Raw genomic sequence first — 17,494 nt, 5'->3', positions numbered from 1 at the left:
GTAGCATCAGTCTCCTGCATCTCCAGTGTGTAGCAGCATTCAGCATCTCGCCTCGTCTGATCGCTGTGCATAGTGTTGCTCTGTGGTGTTGCGCGGTGTGTGGGAAGGGTTTATAAAGCCTTGAAATATATTTAAATAATAAAATAAGTATGGCTGCTACTTCCTGGAGTTTCATCTATCACGGGAGAGTCTTGATTGCAAGCCCCACGATAGACGAGGGACCACCGTAGTCACATAATTCCCATTAATTCTAACCTGTATAAATAGTGTTCACACTAAAATACTTTAAGTTACAAAGAAATTGATTGTGTTTAATATATAATCTGCATCACTAAAACTTATGACTGCAAACACGTTGACGCTCCTTTCCAGTGACATTTACTTGACAGATGTATGTAGTCGCTATTTACTTTAGATTTTTTCCTACATAGAGGAGTCTTTGTTGCCCTGAAAAGTTTTCTCCTGCACAGTGATGGCAGTGTGTCTGAAAGGCATTATTTGACAGAAATCTCTCCATTATCCTGTTTTTTCTGATCATTTGATAAACAAAAATGTTCTCATTTCCTGTCACTGAAAAAAATCCACCACATTTCTTAACCAGTTCTATTAGTTTGGATTTCATTTACTAAACACACGATGGTTAGAAATGCCACATGAGGTAACACATATTCATCCCCTGTGCTGTAGGCGGACAGAACATGCCTATTGTTTGCCATTGTTACCCAGGGTTCTTATTTGTGTGCCTACATCTTTTATTTTCTTACTCTGGAATACTCCACTAAGATCTGCGGTTTCAAACTGTCTCAGTGATATAAACTGCTGCATGGCACTACATTTTCTTCAACTAAATGGCTAAAGATCGGAAATCATAATGTTCAGGCTAACAAACACAAAAATCCATCCCGTTGATAGTAGTCTTGGTTCTTTATCCGCTCACTTCAAGCCCACTGCCGGAAATTTGGGAGTACTTTTGATTTAGATTGAGGCTTTGAAGCACGGCTCAGACAAAACGTCCGGTCCTGCTTCATTCAGAGGAGAAGCATCTCCAGACTCTAATCATTTCTCTCACAGTCTGACCTGAAAGAATAATAATTACTATTTTTATCTGGCACCCTTTGAAAAGAAGGTTGCAAAGTGCTTTACAAAAGATTAATTTCACAAACGGTGATACCAAATTCAAACAAAACAAAAAGTCCTCAGCTTGTTTTCTGTATTTTTGTGAAGCATATTTAATACAGCAGTCTTTGTGTAAAGTGCCCGCCAATAAAAAGCAAACGTATCATTAATTATTGAACTTCACCTAGCTAATAGGAACATTATGGCCAAAACCTCACAACACTGGCAGTTATGGAGATTAGATCATTTAGAACTAACTCATCAAGGTCTTCCCTCCAAGCTATGTAACAGAAATGTTGACCCACTATGAGCCAGTTTGCTGCCGACAGTTCTTTTTATTATTACTCCGCCAAACAATGTAGCAACATTATTCAAAAACCGACTAACGGATTTGGATGAAATTTTCAGGGAAGGTTAGAAATAACACAAGGATCGAGTGATTAGATTTTGGCAGTGATGTGGCTTATAGTCTGGATCTATGGATTTGTTTAAGATTTCTGTATCATTGCGAGATAGCGGCACTACGTCACTGTAACCATGACAAGTCATGTGATTTGGTATCCGCACCTAACATACACATGCATAACACACGCCTGTGTTCAGCACAAGGTCATTTTGTTTGTCTGCACTTCTATATTGACATGATTTGTGATCAACAGTAACTAATAAACTGCTTTTTATGACAATGTCATATGAGGGAATAAGCAGCCTTGGCGGAGGACTGCGCTCTCTGAGTGCTTTTCTAGTTTTATTTATATTAATTCGTGTTTATTCTATTTACATTCATATTCTGTATTTTGTATATTTTCTGTTTCTAACTCTATTTCTTCTCTTTTTAGTTCTCTGATCTTTTTTCTTCCCGTTTGGCCTGGCTGTCTGTCTGTTGTAATGTTGTCTGACTGAGTATCATCTTTTTTTGGCTTGTCTGTCACTGCGCTATGTTAATTTTGTTCAAGGTGCTCAATAAACAAAGCATGGATTATTATTTGTGTTGTTTCACTGTAAATGAAACCATACCAGGTTTAAAAAAAAAAAAAAAAGATTGACTGAATCTTATTACATCGCGAGTTTGAAGCAGGTGACTAACTTCACTCTTTGGGCCTCTGTAGGACTGCCCATTCATCGTGTGCATGACGTACGCCTTCCACACTCCCGACAAGCTCTGCTTCATCCTGGACCTCATGAACGGTAGGATAACCCTCCCCCTCCCCCTCCCCCCACCTGGCTTAGATTAAACCTCATCCTCATTCAGTCCATCTAAGACACAAAGATTGGATTACATAGCATGTCGCCGGCCGCTCAGGTCACTCCTCCCCCAGAGAGCCGCAGAGTTGATAGGATTTTGACCCTGCTGATGACTGTATAAGCCTTCCCAACATCTAACATCAGCCTGCTTTGAAGTTTTCTCTTTAGCGAGTCCCCAAGCTTCATCAGAGGCTTTGCTCAGTGTTTCACAATCGCGACCTGACTCACCTTTGACACAGTAATCACCATACAGCGTGTATTGCCAGGCTTTGGCCTGAGCGCTGCTATACAGACAATCAATGCATGTGAGTTCTGAGACAATTGGGGCGCAAGAATGAGCGATAGAAAGCCTCCCATTGATTCTCATCTTCTCCCCTGGGAACGTTACCACAACATATTGATGGATATTGATTAAGACCGAGGTGCAATGAGGTCATTGCATGTGTCTGCACTCTGAATTGTATGTGTCTGTGTGTTCAGGAGGCGACCTGCACTACCACCTGTCTCAGCACGGCGTCTTCAGTGAGAAGGAGATGCGTTTCTACGCGGCCGAAATCATCCTGGGTCTGGAACACATGCACAACCGCTTCGTCGTCTACAGAGACCTCAAGGTGGGTCGACCTCCTCCTGATTGAGAAACATTCCTGCAGCATTTAATAAATCATACTGTCGACAAATTTACAGAGACCAACACACACTGTTAATGAGTGTGTCCTGCTAACAGAGCAGAGATACAGCTCTGGAAATATTTATCAGACTTTTGGATCTTTGGTGGTTTCATATAAATTCAAGCAAATCAGAAAAAAAATTCCCAACTGGCCTCCTCAGAGTCAGCTGATTTTTGTGCTCAGTAACCTAACTATATTCACTCCGCCAAGGATTGCGACGGAGTTATGTGATGATCGGCATTGGTTTGTCTGTCTGTCTGTTAGCAACATTGCTCAAAAACGGATTTTGGTGACATTTTCAGTGAAGGTCAGAAATGACACAAGGACCAAGTGATTAGATTTTGGCATTGATGTGGCTTATAGTTTGGATCCACGTATTTGTTAAAGATTTTTGTATCACTGTGAGATAGTAGCATGGCATCACTGTAACCATGACAACAAGTGAACACTACGTCAGCTGCCAGCTGATGATCACATGATTGCGATCCTACTACAAATCCACTGCTGTGGATTTATCGGGACTTAGTCGCTGGAACTGATACAAGAAACAACTTATTCATTTACTTATAAATTTGTGGGGGTGTTTCTGAGTCCCGTCAATTCCTCCCTTCCGCTACATATTTAGGTATCGTGATTCGGTATCCGTACATAACATACACATGCATGTCCCGCCTGTGCTCAGCGCTAGGTCATTTTGTTTGTACATCTATATTAAATGGCTACAGTCTATGCTGCTGTGATTTCTGATCATTAATAAATAATGACTAAATGCTGCATTTCAAATTAAAATGCTGCATTTCTGACAGTGCCATAAGGTGGAATGAACAGCCTTGGAGGAGTACTTCGCTCTGAGTGCTTTTGTAGTTTATGAAGATATGCTAAATTTTATCTACCAAGATTACACATGGTCACCGTTGATGCCTTCTACTGGACACCTGCCTTTAGAGGTTCTTAAGCCTCCAGCCACTGAGACCCAGAAGCATCCATTTTGACCAAGGATTCATCGCTGCTAACCAGCTAGCCCCGTCCTGTCTCGTCTCCTTTTCTCTACCTGCAGGTTAACTAAGTTGTTGTTGTTGCTGGTTCTTATTGCCTCCAATGGAATCCAACTCCATTATCTTGAACTGCAGCTGGTGACAGTAGTCCTTATTGTGCTCTCTGAGCTGGAGGTCCACTCCAATCAGAACCTGCAGCATGTGGACAACTGGTTCAGTTTGTAGCAGCCGAATGACATCGAAGAATGTCAGTGACCTGGCAGCCTGCAGCTGGAATACACAAGATCAGACAAGGTTAGCTGGCTAACAGACAGTGACATCCCTCTTAGCCTGAACTTGAAGAAAAAAAAATAGCAAAAACCTTAGTCAGAGATTTGTTTTGTGGCCCTTTAGCCTTGACTTGCAGTGGCTTTATGTCCAGACAACCATATACACAACTAATCCCATGAGTTCAACTACATCTGTGGGGCGTATTGTGATGCAGATCATGATTCTACATCAGAACATCGTCATATGATTGTTTGGTCAGCCTTCCCGCCCCTAATCTGTGAGCCGTTGTACACAGATTTACATCGTCAGTTGGAATCGTTGTGCTCGGAGCTGAGAGACACAGACAGAAAGTACTGAAGCACATGGCTGACCTTCAGTCTTTGAGGGGTTTGGTGACAGTAAGAGAAATTAAAATACCAACAGAAATCAGAATTATTACATTATAAGTGATCAGTTAATCTACAAATGGAATCTAAATGATTGTTAATTGTGCTTCTGTTCCATAAGGCTGCTATTTCATGCCACTTTGTCTTTTGATGAATGTGTGATGTTTAGAGTTGTGTGCTTACCCCCCCGACTGATCCACCACCACACGTACTCAGATGCTGTTGCAAAGCGACAGATTCATATCAGCCACGTCCTCTGTTATTTCTCCAATTCCCCTGTTTAGACTGGTTGCCATAATAATAGATATATTTTGCTGGAAGTCAGGGAACAGTTTTAGGGCTTCAATAAACAGTGCAGCAAAATGCAAATAATACTACGAGCGTGAGCATCACAGGGGAAGAGTGCGTCACGGTTTTGCCAAACAGCAGAGGATAACCAGGACAGGAGCATTTCTTTTCCTGCATGGTCTTCTTCTGCTGAGAGGAAATTGTAGCTTAAGTCGTGAATTAGTGAGGTCTCCAGCATTGTTACCTATGCTCATGATCTTATCCTCTGCATTCCCCATCAGTATCACTTTCTACCCATGTGTGTGTCCTCCCTCAGCCAGCTAATATCCTGTTGGATGAACACGGTCACGTTCGTATCTCCGACCTCGGCCTGGCCTGTGATTTCTCCAAGAAGAAGCCCCACGCCAGTGTGTAAGTGTGCACCTCTCTGTGCTAGTCTCCATTTGTGTTGGCTTTATTTCCCTAGAGACAGGAGGAGGGGGATTTAAATGTTACCTGTGCTGATTACTGATACATTTAAAGAGTTTTCACACTTGTTTAGTCTTGCTGAGTCTCATCAGCTGCAGCTAATTAATACTAATTGCGTCCGATCAAACTGTAGTTTTCTGATTAATTCATTCATCCAAGCCACTGACTAAAGTCTGCCGAAGACAGAGCTTTGTTTTCTTTTACTATTTTGTTATTTTGCAGACATATTCCGTACATTTTTGTCATATTTTTAACATTTCATATAGATATCGAGGAGCTTAACATTGCCTTTACCTGGAAATGATTTCAAGAATGATAGTAAAGCAGTCGGTGTTGGGGGTCACATGGTTTCTTGCAGCCTGTCGCTGTTCTAAACAGTTGTAATTGTGGAGTGCCTTCGAGTACGTGTTTGACATGGAGCTGTGGTGTGTTTGTCGCAGCGGCACTCATGGCTACATGGCTCCAGAGGTCCTTCAGAAGGGGACGGCGTACGACAGCAGCGCCGACTGGTTCTCCTTAGGCTGCATGCTCTTCAAACTCCTCCGAGGGTAACTACTCCAGCCTCTCATCTTTTCCCTTCTTCCCCTCCTAGGCACTCTTCGCTGCCGTCGTGTCCTGACTTCACGTCTGCTTTCAAACCTCTTCTGCCACTCTGAGTAAACCTCTTTGAATCTGCTCGCTCGCCTTCTGTTTGGTGTGCGTTTGATCTTGTTTGCGTGCAGGCCAATGTGTGTGTGTGTGTGTGTGCGCGCGAGTGTTTGTTTGATCTGGAGTGTGTAAATGCCAGAGGTCTGGGCCCAGTAGGTCAGAAATCAGGTAAAAGGTGGAAGTGTGTATGTGTGTGTGTGTTTGTAGCGCTCGGCTGCTCGGCCGGAGCGAGCAGAGAAGTAGAGAAGAGCGTGACGTGTCCTTTCATTGATGTTTGGGTCAGTGTGTTTGAACACTTTAAAGAGGAAGAGTGTGTTGCTCTTTAGTGAAAGGTTGGCTGCATGTTTCAACACTCCAATCTAAAATTCACAGTCTTGTAAGTGAAGCCTTTTTATAAAAGCCTTTTCAGTTAGAAAGATTTTTATTCTATGCAGTATTTGATCATTTTCCCTCAATTAGAATAAGGTTTAGCTCACACGGTTACTGCTAACATTGAGTTTAATCTCAGTCCACTAACACTGAAAGAGTCCTCTAAACACAGTCATATGTTGCATCAGGTCTTAAAGCGTTAAATTGTGCTTTCAGCTTTGTGAAGGAATAGTTCAGCATTTTTGCAAATACTAATTTATTGGACTTCGACTTAGACTGACTCCATTAATTCAGTTGTTAGAGTCAAAGAGGTATCAAAAGTTAGTAACAAAGGGAAAAACACTAAGACAACACAGAATATTATTGTAGGGTATAAAGTGAAGATAAAATAAGAATAAAATCTAGAAAATATAATATAGAAAGAAAATATGGACAAAATATACAAGAAAATATAAGATTGATACAGAAATGTGCAAATGAGATGGTGCTTAGATGTGCAAACGACAGGTAGATGCAACTAAGTTCAACATATACCATATTTTCCGCACCATAAGGCGCAGTCTCGATTACGGGGTTTATTTCTGTACTTAAGCCATATATTAGACCTTCCAGAAAAACACGGTAAAAAATCCTTGATTATGCAAATAAATATGCGGGGTTTTCATGCCATTTTATGCGGGGAAGTTGCGGAAAGTTGCAAAATATGCGAATAGTTGTGAAATATGCAAAAATATGCGCGATTCACCTGCCGTCTGGCCACGGAGTGATGTGTCCTCTAATCAGACACTGGGACTGCTGCGGGGTTACTGGACTGACAGCCTGTGCTTTGGGAGGGGGAGAAGCTCACAGCAGCACCTGCTGCTCGTTGAAAACAGTAACTGCAGAATGATCCGAGTTTTCCTGTCACAGTCTCCAAAACGGCAGAAAAAGTCGCTAGATTTCCCGCTAGTCGCTTTTGACAAAAAAAGTCGCTAGGACGCTTTGGAAAATCGCTAGATTTAGCAAGAAAGTCACTAAGTTGGCAACACTGGTGCCGCGCCCCGCATCAGCTCGTGCTTCTAGTGTGTGTGTGAATGCACGAACTGATGACGTCAGGCCGGGCGTCACATAAAAACTCACTCACAACTCCATTTATATTGGTTATAGTTTTCTTATTTTATGCAGAAATTGTGAAATCAAGCGGGACCCGCATATTTCTCTTTTTTTCGTGGAAATGTGAGATTCTTGCGGGGATTATGCGGCCTTTTGGGAAATAACTGGCCCCTGCATAATCAGCGGCATTTTGATGATTAATGCGGGAATTCATGCAATCGCATAATCGCGTTTTTCTGGAGGGTCTAATATACAAGGCGCACCGTATTGTTGGGCGCATGCTAAAACAAGGAAACTGAAGAAAAACAGTGAGTTTGGTTGAACTTTATTCTACTACGTATTTAAAAATACACTCACATTATTTTTTGATCAATCTTTTGTCACAAATCCATCAAAGTCCTCATCTTCTGTATCTGAATTGAACAGCTGGGCAATTTCGACATCAAACATGCCGGGTTCACTCTCGTCATTGTCGGAGTCAGTCTCGTTGCCGGGTGGATGTTCAACAATGATGCCGGCTTTCGCGAAAGCTCGGACAATAGTCAGTACTGTACGTAGCTTTAGATAATGTTCTCTAATAGGTTTATCGCTGTGTGTGTAGCGTACGTATTACGTCCCTATGTCGTCGGGAAATGGTCCGACAGTCAGATTTTGGAACTCAGTGCACACATAAGACGCACCGGGTTAAAAGGCGCACCATTGATTTTTGAGAAAATTAAAGGCTTTTAAGTGCGCCTTATAGTGCGGAAAATACAGTATAATGAGTGACATCAGTATGTAAAGTGGTTTCATCAGCAGGCATACTGATACTACCATTGGAGCCTAGCTTTGCATAAAGACTAGGGGCAGGTTGAAAAGGCTCTCCTGGCTACTTCTAAAGTTCACACATTTACCAGTGTGTCACACAAACTGTTTTTAAATTTCAGTGCGTGTTTCAATTCACTGGACAAGATGGATCACATTAATACGTTGTCCTGATCCCAACCAAAGACCAGTTGACTAGCTCTTGCACATTTTTATATTAATTTAATTATCTAAATACAGATTTTTTTTTAACCTCATGCCAGGGCAAATATAGAAATATAAATGCAGAGTGTTGGAGAAAATGCGGATCTTTAGAAGCAAATCATTTTCATATATTTTGGGAATGTCCCGGACTGCATCAATACTGGTCTGGAATTCATAAAGCTCTGAACAATATCTTTAAAGTTCAAATTCCTAATGTTTTTAGCAATCTATATATGGGTCTGGTTCCAGCCTTGGACAGAAGAAGTGATATAAAATTGTTGCAAGCACTCTTACCAGCCAGTAAGAAGTCAATTATAAGAAAATGGCTTCATTCAACCCCACCAACTCTTGACGATTGGTTGGGAACAGTTAAGGAAATTGTTACAATGGAAAAATTGACATACTCTTTACAAAATCAAAAAGACAAGTTTTACCTAATTTGGGACAAATGGATTCATTTTATATCCCCTATTCCTAATGACTTTATATGACTGAAACCTTGACCCTCCTTGCATAATAGTAACACTGTATTTTCTACTCATGTATGTATTTCTTGGTGAGAAAATGAGATGGCCGTAAGCTCCCAGTTCAAGTTTGTTGAATTGTTTTGTTTGTTAAATTTTTGTTATATAAAAAAGAGAGGACTATGATAAAGATGATAAAATCTTTGTAATGTTGTAAACCCTTCTAATAAAAATCATAAATTAAAAAATAAATAAATACAGATTTTTTTTAAATTTGAGTTCCAAGGCTGAGAGAGAAATGCTATAGGTAGTGTTGTGCTGCATTACAGAGGAATGCAGAACACAGTATGTCTGGAAAAGAAAACATTGCACTAAGAGAACCTGAAATGCACTGGAGAGCTGATCCTGTAGAGTCTGGAATAATTCTGTGGCTTTTATTGCTGCTTGTGACATTTCCTACATTTAACATAGATATTTGATCACTGCTAATATAGAAAATATTGATGGCTGCTTTAACACACAGACAGACTCCTAGAAAAGAAGCAGATGAGTGGTTTTCTAAAGTTTTTTTTTTTCGGTGTCATCTCAATATAATGACAGGCCGTTGGAGCTTCAGTGTATCTTTAGAGTCACTATCTTTCTGCTGGAAATTAAACATTTGTCCAGACGGTTTCTGCGGAATAAATTCAGGCTTCACTGTAGTCCATGCAGCACCTTTTCTTAACATAGTTATCGATTAACACTCCTGCAGCCTTCAGCAGTTTATTCTGGTGTCATTTGGCTCGGACTGACCAATTAGACCATTAAAGACATGGTCTGGAAGCTGCTGCTCTCCCATTAAGGCTGTTGTTTGATCACTTTCACTCAGTTTTGGATGTTGGATTGAGATGAGTTTGTCTGTGGAAATCTTTTCAGCATAACTTCTTCAGGCTCCCGTAAAAATCCATCCAATTTAGCTGCTGCTAGGATCGCTTCTCGGCATTTGGAGGAATGATTGGGTCCCAGATGGCTTCACTGGAGCTCTGCGAAAGACTGGAAAATATTCTTTATCATCCTTAATTGATACATATGAGCAGCAGCAACAGGGGCTAAATGAATTTAATAAGAATCTTGTATTGCAGTAATTTAAACTGTGCATCCATTTTAACATGTAATATACAGTTATCCAACCGTAAAATTACATAATGTAATGAAGATGTTGATCATCCCACAATCCTTCATTCATGTCTCACTATTTCTGGCTCTTCCCTTCTTTCATCTCCAATTTGGATGGAACCTTTATTTACTGCAGGAGAGAAACCTGCCAATAAAGTATGGCAGCTAAATATTATCATCACAGTGAGCCAGTTGATGGCGAACAGAAATATTGTCGGATTTAATGCACTGAAAAGCAATCCAAATTAACCCTCTGAACTTCAAGCAGTTTCTGGGCGTTTTTTTCTGCTCATTTTTCCTCACTGTGAACTCCTTTCTAACCTCCATGGAAGCACTACTACTATGGTGGCCTCAGCCGGGCTCCAACATGGATCCTCCAGACATCGCGGTCCATCATACACGTGGCCAGCTCCCCCTCACTCTCAACTCCAGTATCCCTCATCAATATATCGATGTAATTTATTCTTCTCCGCCCTCTTGTCCTATTCCCATGCATTGGTGCCCAGAGGATAAGGTAATTCCTTGTGACGAAAGCAATGCCCTGCCAGCTGCATTCTCCGAACAGCCACCGTGTCTCCAACTTTGTTCATTCCCTTACATAGCTCGCTGTTCGGCACGTGATGAAACCACTTTATATCGAGGACTGCCCTCAACATATGGATGTAGCAACCATTAAGGGATTTCTGTAAGGCTGGAGTCATTGTCCAAGCCTCGCATCCGTAGAGTAGAACTGATTCCACGGTCGCCCGAAAGAGGCGGACTTTGGTGTCCCGCGACATCTTAGACTTCCAGATGCTCCTCATCTTGTTGAGTGCCTGCCAAGCGAGCGCCTGTCTGATTTTCAGGTCTTTTTCTGTGGATTCGACCCATGATCCTAGGTACTTAAAGTCCTCCACACTTCTAAGTTCTGCCCCAGAGGTCGTTCTGAGATGAAGGTGGTCTTTGATGTTGTATCAAAGACCACCATGGAAGCAGCACAACCATAACTAGAAGTAAAGACAACTTTCTGTACAGTAAGGACACAGTTGCAAAGGTATAAATAATGAAAAAGGGCAAAATCTTTTCATTTTCTTTAACAAAAACTGAAAAAGCTTTCGTCTCCTCTCGGCTCTGTTGAAACACAGCTTTGGCTCAAGCAGGATTGTGGATGTATGAAGAGGTTTGAAAGGTCTGATCGCCAGAGTGTGTGTGCTGAGAATTCCTGCTCACATCCTTGTGTGTCCCATTTCTTTACCATCTTTCTTTTTTTCTACTAATCTGAAGTATCTGTCTCTCTTGTTTCTGTCTCCTGCTTAGGCACAGTCCCTTCAGACAGCACAAGACCAAAGACAAACATGAGATTGACCGCATGACGCTCACCATGGTAAGACACATTCACGCTACATGCACACGAAGGCGGACACACACACTGTAAGGCATCCCTGTGCAAACGAGCTGCAAAGCACAACGGCAGCATGAGTCTTTGCTTAACTCTCAATATATGGCTTTGGCCTGTGTTTACCATATAGTAATACTAAAAGCACACACGCGTTTACATCCCCGTGCATACGGTCCTGTGTGTGAACAAACGGCGTCACCACAGATTGTGGTGCAAGGTTTTCCCTGCAAAGATGAATGTCTTTGTTGTTTGAGTTTTTGGGTCATCCTTGAGCGTCTCTGCCTGCTGCCATCCAGCACTCAGCTGTCTGTTTACTTTGCTGTGTCATGGGAAGACGCAGAGAGATGAGGCATATGACAGAAACCCGGTGTAGATAAACTGCAGCCAAGCTGGAAAGTTAACATTACGCCGCCTGGGTCGAATGGATTTGTAGCCACATGGAGACAGGTTTACAGCTTTAGAGGTCTCTTGTGTCTTATTTTTGTAGTCTTGGCCTACATTTTCTCTTCTAGCACCACAGTAACAGCTGAGATCTGCAGATGTCACTGCAGTGAAGTCAGATCAGTGCAGACAGATGATCGATTCAAGGAGAATGTGTGATAGTCAGCGGCTAGTTTTTAAAAATGTAACTGTGGGCCTGTGTTTGTGATTTGCATTAACTGTCCGTACAGCTGGGGTCTGTTTCAGCTGTCCAGCTGGGTCAATACACCACAAATCAGTCTGTCCCTCCACCTCACCACCTCAGAATCAGCTGATTTTTCCTCTGCCAATGAATGCCGTGGGGTTATGTGACAATCGGTGTTGGTGTGTCTGTCTGTCTGTCTGTTTGCAATATTACTCAAAAACGGGCTAACGGATTTGGATTAAATTGTCAAAGACAGTCAGAAATGACACAAGGACCATTTGATTAGATTTTGGCAGTGATGCGGCTTATAGTTTGGATCCACAGATTTGTTGAAGATTTTTGTGTTATTGTGAGATAGCAGCATGCTGTCACTGTAACTGACAACAAGTGAACACTACATCAGCTGCCTGCTGGTGATCACATGATTGTGATCCTACTACAAATTCACTGCTGCGGACTTGTTGGGACTTACCCGTCGGAAATGATACAAGGAACAATTCTTTAAATTGTGGGGGTGTTTCAACTTTAAGTAAACCTTTGTTTCTAGTTTGTTCAGTGCTGCATCATACAGTAACACACAATTTGTCAGAATCAAATGAACTCAAATGAAATGTTCATTTTGCTCTTTTGGAATCAAATGATTCATTTAGATTATTCAGTGAAATAGTTGTTGGCGGCAGCTGTAAACCAGATGTCCTGACGGGCTGTAGTTTGTCAAACATGCACAAACGCAATAATTCAACAGATAATTAGCAAAATCAAACAGTTTTCTGGATCACTGCTCCTCAGAATCACTATCACCTACTGCTTCATAATTTTAAGAATGATGCTCAAATAGCTACGTTTTGTCTGAGTGTCTGCCTTCATTTCACACAAAACATAAAATGAGACATTAACTTTTCAAACAATCATTTCAGAGAAATAAAAGCTGCATGTCCATGTTGGGCAAGACGGACACATTTGGGTCAATTCAAGGAAAGAAGTGGGTCATTTTATAAAAATCTGTGCCTCCCTCCTGTCTACTTATATTGTTTTGACCCATCTATATGTACTTAAAGGGCTTGCAACTCTGAAAATATTCCTAATTTAAAGGACAAATCTTGCGTGTCCTTATTAAATATACTAAAATCAGCTAATTCTGAGAAGGTGAGATGGGAACTTTTTCCAGTGAATGACTGTAATAGGGTTAGATACCTGGACAGTCTAACAGCAACACGACTCTTCGGTATCTTTATTGTGCTAGTGTCTGTTAGAGGAAAATGCCGCTGAGCCTTTGGATGCCACGGGTCAGATCCAGCAATGAATTTGTCATGAATGGTGCCCATTGAGCCCACCCAGTGACATATCTGCTGCCACCCACCTCTTTCTCCTCGTCACGACCGAGCCAGAGTCCTGTGAAGGCGACATGTTATGTTTGAGCAGTTGTAAAGGGAGTTTCAGCATCGCTCTGCTCCTCTTCTGTCTGCCAGCTGCAGCAGTTTGTCCATCGCAGTGGAACCCGTCCAAATCTCTGTGTTTTGTCGGGACATGAAGTCAATTGGGAAGGTTAGCTGCCCCCTCCCTCGTACGCGGGCCCTATTTGGCCGAGCCGTACCTCTAAACAGAGAAAGTATGATCTTTCATATCACAATAAATCCAGATTAGGATTTTAATCCAGCCACTTAATCTGGTTTATCCCCTTAATCCTCGTCTGGGTGTGTATGTGTGTCGGACAGCCAGAGAGAGCGGGAAAGGCTGTGATTCAGCCCCGAACAGGCTAAAAATACTGCTCTATATGTCTTAGTGTTTATTAAAGGTGATGAATGGTTTCATTACATAAACACGATGGAAGCAGACAGCAGAGAGAAGGCTGAGCGTTGAGCAGCAGAGGCAGCAAGAGATGGATGGAACAGATCCCAATAGATGGCACTTCTGCTCACTGAAACATCCACGAAGCAGCTGAGCAAAGCCCGTCAGCGAAAAAGGAAAAGGACGGAGGCTGGCTTGTGCTGTAGCAGAGGTTTTCAAACCTCCCTGGAGGGGGCCGAGGTAAAGATCCTGTGTGAGGTGAAAGGGACAAAAACACCTGGAAGTTAGTTGGAGTAGTTTGGCTGCTGCTGTGTCCCATTTATCAACACGACCCAGAGCTCCAGAGTAACTTTTTACTGTAGTTGCACTGCTGTGTTGAACTTTTTTGTTTAGTGGAGCTCAAACTTTTTCAGATATAAAAATAAGTGTGTTGTTCCTTTTCTTTAGGATGATCTGGGACTTAAAGTTGGTAAATAGCAGCTGTTCATTCAATTCAATTTTATTTATATAGCACCAGTTACAATTCAGAGTGTCAAGACGCTTTACAGAACCCATATGACCTGAACCCTTAGAGCAGGGGTGTCAAACTCCGTTCCTGGAGGGCCACTATCCTGCATGTTTTAGATGTTTCCCTCTTCCAAACACACTTGATTCAAATGATCAGGCTCGTTATCAGGCTTCTGCTGAGCTTGATGATAAGCTGATCATTTGAATCAGGTGTGTTGGAAGAGGGAAACATCTAAAACATGCAGGATAGTGGCCCTCCAGGAACGGAGTGTGACACCCCTGCCTTAGAGCAAGCCTGAAGGCAACAGTGGCCAGAAACAAAACTCCCTTTTAACAGGAAGAAACCCTGAGCAGAACTCAGCTCATATGGGGGGACTCTGCTGCTGCTGGCTGGCCGGGTTGAGAGGGACAGAAGAGATGGAGGGGGAGGAGAGGGACAGGAAAAGATGGGGATGGGTCACAAAGAACACACATTGGCATACATGCTTGGATAGATGATCCATACAAAGTGATTGAATACAGAGTGACTGGGGATATACAGAACAAGCCAACATTGGAAATGATTCATAAGTTTACTGTCATGGTGTAAGGCTCTGGCATTAAATATACGACAGATATAGCTGGTAGTAAGATTCAAAGAGTGTGTAGATGAGCATATCATATATAGTAAGGGTAATGTAGAGTAGATTGGTTGAAATGGGCAGCTGGAAGCAGATGGTTGGCTATATTATGAGCACTGTTTTGTTTTATAATCATTTGTGACTCCTCACTGCTTCAGGTTTGCCGCTGCATACTGTTGAAATGTGCAGCGGTGGTTGGCTGTTCAATAAATGCATTACGTCTCAGTGTTACTCACAGGTTGAGAATTTACTCTTGGTGGTGGGTGGCAGTGTGACCGATGTGCATGGAGAGGTTCATGCGCTTTAGAAGCAGACAGTGTCACCCAGGTTGTGTTCTAAAGCTCCAACATAGAAATGTTCTCGAAATGCCTCACATGCAGACTATCAATGCTTGACATGCCTCAGTAGATGCTGCTAATCCGCTGTGCACCGAGAAGACTCCAGTCTCCACTCAGTTACTGCAGCTCAGACAGCTGTGAGACCAAAGACTTGTTTTGAAAGAGTGAAATAAGATGTTTTATTGTCAGATTTGCTGTTGGGCAGCACAGAGACACACACACAGGCCTGCTACATGTTAGGAGCACTGGTGTGATCAATGAAAATGTTGCCCCTGACAGATGTTGGGTTGTATGCGTGGCTGAAAACTGTTTAAAAAAGATATCTTTAATATCCAGTGCAAAGTAATTAACACTAATGTAGAAAGCTTAGAAATAATGGTGGGACTTGCCTGTAAATCAGCATGTTTTTACATTTTCTTCAGTATCACGGTGAGCCAGTGATAGCTGCCTGTACATGCATGGTAGCAAAACAGCACGAGTAACAGCAAATTGGGCAGACGTTCAATCATTTAATGGTGTTAATTTATCGAAATGTGTACAATTAATGGCTTTGCCACATACACTACCATTCAAAAGTTTAGGGTCACTTAGAAATGTCAGAAAATGTAGGTTTTTTTTTTTTTCAATGAAGATAATGAATACAGTCTAGACATTGTTAATGTGGTAAATGACCATTCTCGCTGAAAACAGCTGATTTTTAATGGAATATCTACATAGGGGTACAGAGGAACATTTCCAACAACCAACTGTGTTCTAATGCTACATTGTGTTAGCTGATGGTGCTGAAAGGCTAATTGATGATTATGAAACTCTTGTGCAATTATGCTAGCACATGAATAAAAGTGTAAGTTTTCATCTAAAGCATGAAATTACCTGGGTGACCCCAAACTTTTGAACAATAATGTATGCTTACAGAACGTCCCATTGACATGCAGTGTACTAAATTCACACCGACAAGGATTAGCTCCGTGTCAACTCCTTAAACTGTGAAAGGATAGATGGGGTGTCTGCAGAGAGGCGTGTGAAATATTCTGTACTAAGAGTAAAAGGTGGAGATGATGTTGATTTTATTGTTGGATCCTTTTTCCATCCATGAATGTCTCACTTCTAATATGATCATTATCTTTCATGTCCACCACATGTCTACTTTGAAGTCTCAGTAGAAAGATGCTTATGGCTGCACAGCTTGCCTGGGAATCATCTTGTTTTTCGATTTTCTTCAGTGTCTCAGTGAGCCGGTGATACCTGCCTGTGCATGCATGGTAGCACTGCAAACAGTGGCTAATTCAGCGCACTTTTGTTCTTCTAATGGCTCTTATTTTATACAGTGTGACTAAATTTCAGCTTCCTCACAAGCAACATCTGTTTATATCCACCAAAACGATTTATTGAAGCTGTAGCTCTGAGTATGTAAGATAAAGAGTAATAATAGCATTTAAAATCTGTAATAAATTAACCTGCTTGATGTTGCGTTATCAATATTTATTGGCATTAGTTAGCTGTAGAGTGCTCCTTTGACATGCAGCCCATTAAAGCCACAGTTATTAGTGCTGTGCTGGTGTTCAAACTGAGGAGGTAGAGAGGAGGTGTTAGTTTTGTCTGCAGGGAGGGGGAACAGCACTTGAAAAGTTCTGTACCGTAGTAAAAGGTGTGAATTATCTATTTTCAAACCCCTGTTCTCACTCTGACTCCCCCTCTTCCTCTTTTCTTGGCAGAATGTGGAGCTGCCAGACTCTTTCACCGCAGAGCTCAAAGATCTTCTGGAGGGGCTTCTGCAGAGAGACGTCTCCAAGCGACTGGGCTGCCAGGGCCGAGGGTACGACACACAAGCAAAACGTCACATTAACCCCCGTCTTATGTCGCCGCCAGTGTCCACAGGCACGCAAATGACTTCATCAGTCAGATGAGCTTTGCTAGATGTGCTCATTAAGGCTGGAAACGCTGGGTGGTGTAGTTTGCGGCGCAGTGGAGGCGAATAGAGACCGACGTCTAGTGAGCCGATAGAAGCCGAGTTCACAACTAATTTCATCAGCGCTGTCATTTTGCATCAGCATATGACTCAAGCA

The 17,494-nt window shown here is 42.0% G+C and overlaps 1 protein-coding gene across 1 annotated transcript in view; it reads left to right on the top strand.

Annotated features, from left to right (window-relative positions):
• Window positions 1-17,494, top strand: part of grk3 (G protein-coupled receptor kinase 3) — a 94,890-nt gene that overhangs the window by 61,784 nt on the left and 15,612 nt on the right. Inside the window, exons 10-15 of the mRNA XM_051938761.1 lie at window positions 2,226-2,304; window positions 2,842-2,972; window positions 5,285-5,379; window positions 5,877-5,984; window positions 11,469-11,535; window positions 17,144-17,244. Coding sequence (XP_051794721.1) covers window positions 2,226-2,304; window positions 2,842-2,972; window positions 5,285-5,379; window positions 5,877-5,984; window positions 11,469-11,535; window positions 17,144-17,244 — 581 coding nt within the window. The remainder of the gene's footprint in view (window positions 1-2,225; window positions 2,305-2,841; window positions 2,973-5,284; window positions 5,380-5,876; window positions 5,985-11,468; window positions 11,536-17,143; window positions 17,245-17,494) is intronic.

Source organism: Acanthochromis polyacanthus, chromosome 18 (genome assembly GCF_021347895.1).
Source record: "Acanthochromis polyacanthus isolate Apoly-LR-REF ecotype Palm Island chromosome 18, KAUST_Apoly_ChrSc, whole genome shotgun sequence".
Taxonomy (NCBI): Eukaryota; Metazoa; Chordata; class Actinopteri; family Pomacentridae; genus Acanthochromis; species Acanthochromis polyacanthus.
This window is presented reverse-complemented; position numbering and strand designations above follow the sequence as displayed.